General features: G+C 36.8%; 1 protein-coding gene across 2 annotated transcripts; it reads left to right on the forward strand.

The window, feature by feature from the left end:
- Positions 1 to 601: 601 nt before the first annotated feature.
- On the forward strand, positions 602 to 6,479 carry LOC137931486 (proliferation-associated protein 2G4). Of its 2 annotated transcripts, XM_068774882.1 has the most exons (8): positions 603 to 763; positions 978 to 1,212; positions 2,481 to 2,634; positions 3,094 to 3,315; positions 3,865 to 3,957; positions 4,286 to 4,399; positions 4,946 to 5,092; positions 5,592 to 6,479. In XM_068774882.1, exons 1-8 carry the CDS (start codon positions 679 to 681, stop codon positions 5,679 to 5,681), a joined length of 1,140 nt encoding a protein of 379 aa, XP_068630983.1. In that variant the 5' UTR covers positions 603 to 678; the 3' UTR covers positions 5,682 to 6,479. The 2 variants fall into 2 exon arrangements, with proteins under 2 accessions (XP_068630984.1, XP_068630983.1); XM_068774883.1 differs by lacking the exon at positions 4,286 to 4,399 and having other exon boundaries at positions 602 to 763.
- The last annotated feature ends 3,964 nt before the right edge of the window (positions 6,480 to 10,443 follow it).

Below are 10,443 nucleotides of genomic sequence, written 5' to 3' on the forward strand. Positions count from 1 at the left end.
TGTTTTATAATTAATGAGCCAAATATGAAAGTTTTTTATTATTGCTTTTTACATGAAAAGCCTACCAATAACTTCTACCGCAACATTTGCATTTGTCAGTAGTAAAGACGATCTGCTCTAAAATTTCCTTACCGCTTAGGGATAACGTTTATAAAATTATAACATGATTGACTAGGATATGGAGTCAATTAATCTGAAATCAAATTGTGGTTTAATATACTTACCGACTTAATTATTATTAAACAACACGATTTTTTGGAGAGGTGTTTTATAAAACGTAGTATTACTTCTATTTACAAGCCTTAAAAAAAACATAGTAAGAAAACTGACGTGATCATCAGTAATGAAGTCTTTAGTTTGGTATTATCTACTAACTTATTTCCAAAGTAGATATTAATTTATAATACCTGTATGAGTATATGATATTGCTGAAAGTATACACAAAAACTTTTATTCATTTAAAAATAAATGATTTACAATAAATTAACTTAAAAACTATTTGCTAAGAAAGAAAAACTTTACTTATTGTATTTATTAATTTGCACAACACTACTGATAGTTAACGTGTATCCACCTTATATTATGACGTCATTATCACGTGACCTAAATCTCACGAATCAGCCAACAGGAAACAAGCACCCGCTTAACCAAACTATAGCATAACTAGAGTTTATAGAAATGGCCGACGATAAAGAAGTCGAGAAAACGATTGCAGAAGACTTGGTAGTGACCAAGTACAAATTAGCGGGTCAGATTGTTAACCGTAAGTTATGCAAGATTTTAAACCTTAAAAAAACAGTTGCCCTTTTAGTTTAAAAATGATTTTCATCTTCTGCATCCGATGGACGCGTGTCATCGCCATGCGGACGATGTGATGCCGAGAAGCTATGTCATATTTTATTAAACTGAATTATAAAATCTGTGCTATTCACGTTACTTTCATATTGATAATGTCGAATATTGTGTCGTTTTTTCAGGAGTTTTAGAACAGATAATTGCTAAATGTGTGCCTGATGCATCCGCAAGAGATATTTGTGAATTTGGTGACAAGTTAATATTAGAAGAGACTTCTATGGTATTTAAAAAAGAAAAGGACTTTAAGAAGGGCATAGCTTTCTCGACATGCGTGTCTGTGAACAATTGCATTTGCCATTTTTCTCCAATTCCCAGTGAAACGGATTACATTTTAAAACAAGGAGATCTTGCTAAAATGTGAGTATGACACATACAATTTAATCCATTTGAAACATTTTTTTTATTTTGACCCTAATCATTGCATTTTGATGTTAAACTTTTGATAAATCTCATAGTAATTTATCTTAAATGGACATGTTTTAGATGAAGACATGCCACGTATTCGGCAGGTGTTCTTTATCCAAAAATAGAAACGTTGCAACGGTTTTTCCGCTTCTATCTACTGATTTTCGAAGTGGAGTGAGTGGAAGTTTGGTCCACAGTGCAACACATTAGGCATAAAAGCATATTGAGAGCCCGAGCAAACATTCCCAACAAAGAACCTTTCCTTCCATGAAATATCAGCCTCAGTGACATTATAACTTAATTATCAATTTAAATTGCAAGAAAATTTGGAATATCTCGATATTAAATGTGAAATTTCGAAATTCAATAAACTGATAATCAAAACTAAGTTGGGGGTTTGTTGAATTTGAGTTAATATTGATAGATGATCATCTGTAAAACAATAACAAAAGAGTGTAAATACTGCTTTAGAATCTAACAATTCCACCTAGACAGAGAGGTGCTTGAATTAATCTTCTGACTTCCATAAATTCATACTCAATAACAAAATCAAAACTTAAATAAGTATATTTGATTAATTCCTGAGGTGCAGCTTTGTGCAATACAGTTCTTTGTGCAGTCTGCACCATAGTAGCATACAAGCTGCAAATTGCCAACACCTGCTTTAGAATGTACTGTGCAGTAATTATTAAAAATACAACATTAGTATGGGGAAAGGATTCTAAATTTGTAAAATTGTAATGGATCAGAAAAATTTCCAGATAATAAATAGAATATGTAGAAATACCTGAGAGTAAAAGTAAACAATACAATACTTTTGTCTGGGAATTATTGTTTTTGATATCCAAATATTAAAAATTTGGATGAGATTACAGTTGTAAAAACTTAAAGTAAATGTTCATATGGTGTCAATCAATGTACAATACTACCTGTGCAAAAAATTAATGGTTGTTGTTCAAACATGTTCTCTAAATTAAGATTACTAAATATAAAAATTAATATTGTTTGCTATCAGTCCCTGGAGACTATACAGACTTAAATTATTGGCATTTGACTGTACAGACTTTAATTATGTCACATGCCAGATAAAATATGTGGTTATCGGAAGAGATGAAGTTTAAAAGTTAACATTATTAACAAATGAAAAATTTAAATCTTGGTACCATAAGAACTTAGATTTGTTTGATCATTCTCTTTGTTAATATATTGTTTTGTTTTAGAGATCTTGGTGCACACATAGATGGATTCATTGCCGTTGTTGCCCACACAGTGGTGGTTGGTGGGGGAGAAGTCACAGGGCGTGCGGCGGACGTACTTCTCGCTGCATATCTTGCCAGTGAAGCCGCCTTGAGATTGTTGCGGCCAGGAAATGAGGTACTGGATTCTATTTTCTCATTGATTCATTCTATACTTAAAAATATCTGTAAACTGATATAAATGATATTTTGAACTTATGATTATTATTATATCCTGAATCTTTCCAATATAACTGCTATAGTTAATTTTGGTACAAGCTCAGGATAAATTATTGTTACATAATGTAGTCAAAATAGTATTGAATATTTTGATTTAATAATGATAACTACATTCATAACCAAGAAGCCAATTATCTTCACTGACTGATGAGAAGTTTTGGCAACAAGTGTTTAAGGACATATTACTTTCAATCATTGATTGTGGGTTTGATTTCTGAGACACATTCTTGTATAATTCACACTGCCTGCCTGCCAAGCATCAAGCGAATGTGGTATAATCAGTGCCTTGTAGTGGGTGTCTAAAACTAGAAACAACTATGACATGGCATACACTTAAAAAAATATTATTTTGTTTTAGAACCATGCAATTACAGATGTGGTACAAAAGATAAGTGCTGAGTATGGGTGCAAACCAGTTGAAGGTATGCTTTCGCACCAGTTAAAGCAATTCCGCATTGATGGTGAGAAGAGTATAATCCAGAATCCCTCTGAAGCCCAGCGCAAGGAGCATGAAAAGGCTACATTAGAAACTTATGAGGTCTATGCAATGGATGTGCTTGTTTCCACGGGAGAAGGTGTGGTGAGTAATATTGTACAAAAACTCACTTATAAATTATATAAGAGCACTTCGAACACTTTATGTTATTAATTTAGTTTGTAGATAACAAGTTTATTCCTAAACAAAAAAGCGACAAAAGTTTTTATTTTTTTTTTATACTCTTTAGGGACAACATTATATGGGGTGATAAATGTTCTTAATGACATTGTGTTGTTGCATGCAATCAGCAATAATTTATTTAAAAAATGTTACAAAATTTGGAATGTGCTGGATTAGGCTCTCTTTATTAATACTTATTAGGAAAAAAAATGTTTAAGTAAGAATAACTAGGCTAATAAGAACTAACTTATAAGTCTTTTTTGACCCTGAATTCTTTCCAGATTTGGTTTACTTTTACACTTTTGGCAGTACTCAGGGGAAAAAAAACAGTAATTACTCTTCTGAAATGTTATATTCTTATACTTTTCAGTTTTAATTACTTACATTCAAATTACATTCTTCATTATTCATCCAGTTTTACAATTTATAGATGTGTAACACACTATTATGTATAACACGATTTTTTTTCAGGGTCGTGAAATGGATACAAGGTGTACAATTTACAAGAAAACTGATGAAATTTACCAACTTAAACTGAAGGCATCACGAACGTTCTACAAAGAGGTAAAATATTTATTGAGAATATAAAATATTACAAATGAATTATGAAGCTATATACTAGTTTAAGTATTCATTACCAAATTATTTTTCATTACCAAAAATACTAAAATGATTCACCCTGAATGGGAATACTTTCGATAACATTAAAATAATTTTGTGTTGTCTTTCATTCAGGGCATATTATTGTAATGAGTTTGAACCATTGTATGAACTTATAAGGTGCATTGGTATAGATCATTACTACAACAATAAGCTGTCTAAATGTATTATAGAAATTAATTATAGGTAGGGATTAATTAATCAAAGTTATTGAATATTACTTGTTTGACAGGTTCGTAACAAACATGGGTCAATGCCCTTCAACTTGCGTAGCTTTGATAAGGAGACTAGTGCAAGACTTGGGGTATTTGAATGTGTCAGCCACAAGCTTATTGAGCCTTTTCAGGTAATTATTTTTTATGTATAAATATATTAGCCGTCGAATCATTACTCAAAAAAATTAAAACAATTTACCCTTTAATCCTCATTTTGAATAACAACCAGATGTTGTAGTGTATATAAATTAATATAACATCATAATAAATTGGCAAATGTAAAGACATTAAAAAAGGCATCTATTTTAAGATAAAGGTATTTTTGTTGATATGTGTATGTGTTGGAGGGAAACTTAAAAGGAAGATGAGTAAGATGTGTTCACTTTGGTATCTCTATGAATACAAATTTAATGTTGCCATGTATTAAATTCAAACTAAAACCCTTTTTAGGCTAGCATTTATACAATAGCAACCATATTATTAATATGAATGTACCAGTTCCACTAGAAAGCGCTAATTTAATAATAAGTACATAGCACCGGTGGTTACACAATTTTTCTACTTTTTTTTAATTATTCTTTAAATAGAATATTTATGAATTGTATACATTTACAATGTCAAGCTTTTTTTGAACAACAAATTTTAATTTATAAATTCCATTTATTTTGTTTACACAGGTGCTGTATGAACGTCCTGGAGAGCTGGTGGCTCAGTTTAAATTCACAGCTCTGCTGCTGCCAAGCGGCACACACAGAATCACTGGTTTGCCTTTTGACAAAAGTCTTTGCAAGAGTGATCGGTCCATCAAAGATCCTGAACTTAATGTAAATATACATTTTTTACCTTTTAGCACTAATATCCGTTTACCTTAAAAAACGTTATCAGAAAACATTTTAATCATATTAATTAATGCCCTGCTATCTTTCGAAATAGATCACTATACAGTCTATTCTGAACAAGCACAGGGTAGATCATGTGTAATTTTTTTGAGCTGATTTTGTTACAGTTAACACTTCAGTTTGAAGAATTACAACAATTGAATTTATAAGAACTATGAAATAAAGTAATTTATTCTTTTTAGCAATTTTTGATGCAATTTTTATATGAAAATCTTATTATACAACTAACAAAAGGTGTTTAATTTTCGAACTTCATTATGATCATACTTACTATTCATTTGTTTTTATCTCGCGTGTGTATAATACACATGGTTTTTAATTCAAATGACAATTTGTCTGCCATAAAGATGCTTTAACGCTTCATTTATTATTTTATTGTTAAACTAATTTTCATCTAATTCAATAATTCTTTTGAACACATCAGTCAATCCTGAACTCCTCGGCGAAATCTAACAAGAAGAAGAAAAAGAAAACTGGTGCAGAAGAAGCGATGGAGGTGGAAACCGCTGCATAGTTAAGTTTTCTGTCCGAGGATCTAATTGCTGAAACTTTTTACAAACTCACTTCACTGATTTTTCACAAAGCATAAAGTACAATAAACTTTATCATCGGCAATATACTAGTATCATGAGGTACTTTTGTTTTTGAAATCCCTACTCCTTGTTTTGTTGACTTTTGAAATATAAAGTCAAAAATTATCTTAACAAATTTACCTTTAACATTTAGAGATTTATTTACAAAATACCTTTTCTTATTATATCTCCCTTTAGGTGAGATAATTTATATTGCAAAAGATATTTTTTATGTATAAAATTATTAAACCTAATGCAAATAATAAAAAAATATCTTTCTGCATGTAATTTTGCTTTTAACTTTAATAATTTGAAGCATAATGAAGCAAAAACACTTCTGCTCTATTGGGAAATATTTCAAAGTGCACAAAATTTTCCTCAATACATACAACTGCATATTTCAAATAAGTACATTAGTACTTGGGTTTTATAAATTTAAAGGGTTTCTCAAAATACAATTCAAGTATACACTTATATCAATAGATATAATTTTTAAAAATGTACAATAGTTAAACTCTAACTTTAACAATTGCAAGAAAAAATGTTAGAAGTATATTAGTTTCCAGAATGATTGTTATTGGTTGATAATATCAAACATGGCAGTGTAAATGAAATTATTTGATATGTTCAATTGACTATTAAGAAAACTTTTTATGGAACAATTTAAACTGTTGACAAGTGTGTGACTTTGTGAGAGAGGAATAAATCGAACTCCACATTTGTGGACCTTTTCATAAAAAGCGCTACGGTTTTATTTACCCACCTGCATCTTCCCAACATTAAATGTTCTTCATAATACAATTTACTTGTGCCTTGGCTGGTCATTTTACATAGCAGGTAAGGAAATTATTATACTTTAAAATAAAATAACAAGGAACTTACCTGCACCAGGTCCAAGTAAATAAAATCGGAAATGCACACTACAGGTCAGCATAGTTTGTTTTATCTGTAAATTTTGGCTTTAGACTCTTTAAATACGACTTTTGCCTGATTATAGTCAATTTAGAACTATGTATGGTTTTATCTTCACATTACTTTCAAGTAAAATAATTTTTTTAAAACACTACTAGAGAAATATGAGGAAGTGTAATGTATGGTAAGGAATATAATACGAGGTAGGTTCAAATGGCTATGTTATGTGATACTTCATTAAATGGACGAATATAATGTATGGTAAGGAATATAATACGAGGTAGGTTCAAATGGCTATGTAGTGATCTCACTAACACTAGTCACTTTATTTAAATTGTTATTTGTCAAAATTTTTATTTACATTTATTTTAATACAAAAGATTTTATTTACATAAACCTAAACACCTAAATTAATTTCAAATATATCTACTTATAATTGTATATATGTATTCAATAAATAAATATTCTAGGGTCAAACTGACATTGTACGCAACATTTATTTTAGCAGTCTAGCTGCGACATTTGCTTGCCGGCCGGCTATGTAGGTCACGGCCCGCCGCGCCCGCGCAACCCCCGCTCACGCAGTGCAGCGGCTGCGCCGGCGCGGAATCCAGTCTCGGTATGATTTTGACGCGGAGCGCATGTCAGTTTGCCCCTCAACTTTCTCGCAAAAATACGTTGGTTTTAGTATAAGTTTTCCCATTCTGCCCTCGCACCTTCTGTTATTCTAAAAAGCTTGCTACGTACCCACGCACGCACGCTTTAGTGGTGACCACCTTTGGAACAAAATGGCGAATGAGGAGAACGAGAACAAAGGATCGGATGAACACGTGCTGAATCGCGTCGCGGTAAAAGTACCGCCGTTCTACGCGGCAAAGCCAAAACTGTGGTTTGCGACGTTGGAGAGCCAGTTTGTTTTAGCTAACATAACGTCCGATGCAACAAAGTATCATCATGCAGTCTCACAGCTGGAACCGCAGTATGCGGAAATCGTCGAAGATATTGTTGAGGGCCCGGCCGCGACGAACAAATACGAAACCCTGAAAAATGAACTCATCAAGCGGTTGTCTGCGTCTCGGGAGCGACAGGTACAGCAATTGCTTCACCATGAAGAGCTGGGTGATAGCAAGCCATCACAGTTCCTGCGTCGGTTAAAGAGCCTGGCCGGTTCTGGTGTACCGGATGATCTGCTCAGAACCCTCTGGGCCAGTCGTCTGCCTAGCAGTGTGCAGCCCATCATCGCGTCTCAGGCCAAAATGACGCTGGATGAAGTCGCCGAGCTCGCAGATCAGGTACTAGATGCGGTGTCACCGACCTCTCAGGTCGCAGGAATTTCGGGTACGTCTTCTGGTGGATCTAGTGAGATAGCCGCATTGACCCGACAAGTACAAGCATTGACGGAAAAAGTCGACCGTATGTCGCGGTCAAAGTCAAAAAATCGGAATTTCTCAAAACGTCGAGGTCGTTCATCAGCATCATCCACTAGGTCTCACTCAAACTATAGAAAGTTCCCAATCTGTTGGTACCATAGCAAGTTCGCGGACTCAGCAAATAAGTGTGTCAAGCCCTGCGATTTTACGGGAAACGCAAAAGGCAGTCGGTGATGGCGGCCGACGACTGCCCGACTACCGGTCGCCTATTCGTCACGGATAAACGAACTAAACTACAGTTATTAGTCGATACAGGAAGTGACTTGTGTGTGTTTCCCCGTAAATATTTAAAACAATATCGCTCAAAAACAAATTTCGAGTTGTGTGCTGCGAATGGCTCAATTATTCACACTTACGGTTTTTACAACTTAGTGCTTAATCTAGGCTTGCGCCGTGACTTTTCGTGGAATTTTATTGTAGCTGACGTTCAGAGGGCGATAATAGGCGTTGATTTCCTTTCACACTACAATATTATAGTAGATGTACGAAACCAGCGACTCATCGACGGCGTCACAACGCTCGCGACTGTAGCGTCACTCGCGAATACTAACGAGAGTATTTCTTCGGTGAAGGTGGTATCTGGTCACTCGGTGTATCACGACATACTTGCCAAATTCCCTGAAGTCACTCGCCCACACGGCGTTCATCGCACGCTGACTCACAACACAGTTCACCACATCCGCACTACACCTGGGCCACCGGTCTCTTGCACACCACGCAGGCTTGCGCCTGATAAACTTAAGATTGCCAAGTCGGAGTTTGAGGCGATGTTGCAGAACGGTACCTGCCGTCCTTCGAAGTCTGCATGGGCTTCACCCCTCCACCTAGCCCCCAAGAAGGACAACGGGTGGCGTCCTTGTGGGGATTACCGCATGCTGAATGCCCGAACTATACCCGACAGGTACCCCATCAAACACATACACGACTTTTCCCATTGTTTGTCAGGTTGCACAATCTTTTCTACCATTGACCTGGTAAAAGCCTACAATCAGATCCCCGTGCATCCGGATGACATCGCGAAGACAGCCATCACGACGCCGTTCGGTCTGTACGAATTTCCTTATATGACGTTCGGACTTCGTAATGCCGGACAGACGTTTCAGCGCTTCGTCGATGAGATGCTACGGGGCCTGGATTTCACCTACGCTTACCTAGACGATTTTCTTGTCTTTTCTAAGGACCAGAAGACGCACGAAGATCACTTGCGACAACTTTTCGCCAGGCTGAAGCAGTACGGCATGGTCGTCAATACGGCCAAATGTGTGTTTGGCGCGCCGGAAGTCACTTTTTTGGGCTATCGCATTTCAGGTAAAGGTACCACACCGCTGCCGGCGAAGGTTGAAGCGATCAAGGTTTTCCCTGTCCCTAAAACAGTGAAAGAACTTCGTAGGTTCCTCGGGATGGTAAACTTTTACCGCAGGTTCATCCCAAGTGCAGCTTCACAACAAGCTCCTCTCAACGCGCTTCTCACAGGATCAGTGAAAGGCTCACATCCTGTTGATATCACTGGACAGTCGCTCGAGGCTTTTGAGACATGTAAAGAAGGCCTATGTCAGGCCGCCTTGCTGGCTCATCCCAGCTGTGACGCTAGATTAGCGCTTGTCACCGACGCGTCCGATAAGGCTATTGGCGCCGTCTTGCAGCAGCAGTCGAGGAACGATAGGTCGTGGGAGCCACTAGCATTTTTCTCTCGTGGGCTGAGTTCTTCTCAGCAAAAATACTCGCCCTACGACCGAGAGCTGCTCGCCGTATATGAAAGTATAAAATACTTTCGCCACATGCTCGAGGCCCGAGTCTTCACGGTCTATACGGACCATAAGCCGCTGATTTACGCTTTTCACAATAGGAAAGAAAACTGCTCGCCCAGACAGTTCCGGCACCTGGATCTGATCGCGCAGTTTACCACCGATATACAGCACATATCCGGTAAAGACAATGTGGTGGCTGATACCCTCTCGCGAGTTGCAGAAATTTCCCAGCCAGTAGATCCGAAGCAGCTGGCAGTCGCTCAGCACTCCGATCCAGAGCTCACTCAACTCGCAGAAGGCTCCACGTCACTGTGCCTGAAAAAACTTAAGGTTCCAGGCTGTCACACGGAACTGTTCTGCGACGTCAGTACCAACGTGGTACGGCCCTTCGTCCCCAAGATCCTACGGAGACGGGTATTTGAGAGCCTTCATTCTCTCAGTCACCCCGGGACTAATGCAACAGCCAAACTAGTCTCCGAGCGTTACGTGTGGCCAGAGGTAAAAAAAGATTGCAGGAGCTGGGTGCGAACGTGTTTAGCGTGTCAGCGTTCGAAAATTACACGCCACACAAGCGCTCCCGTTGGCACCTTCAAACTTCCTGCAGCTCGTTTCAA

The sequence above is a fragment of the Battus philenor genome, unplaced genomic scaffold (genome assembly GCF_028537555.1).
Source record: "Battus philenor isolate CCGP_79_NKW_IND1 unplaced genomic scaffold, ilBatPhil1.0.hap1 SCAF_8, whole genome shotgun sequence".
Taxonomy (NCBI): Eukaryota; Metazoa; Arthropoda; class Insecta; order Lepidoptera; family Papilionidae; genus Battus; species Battus philenor.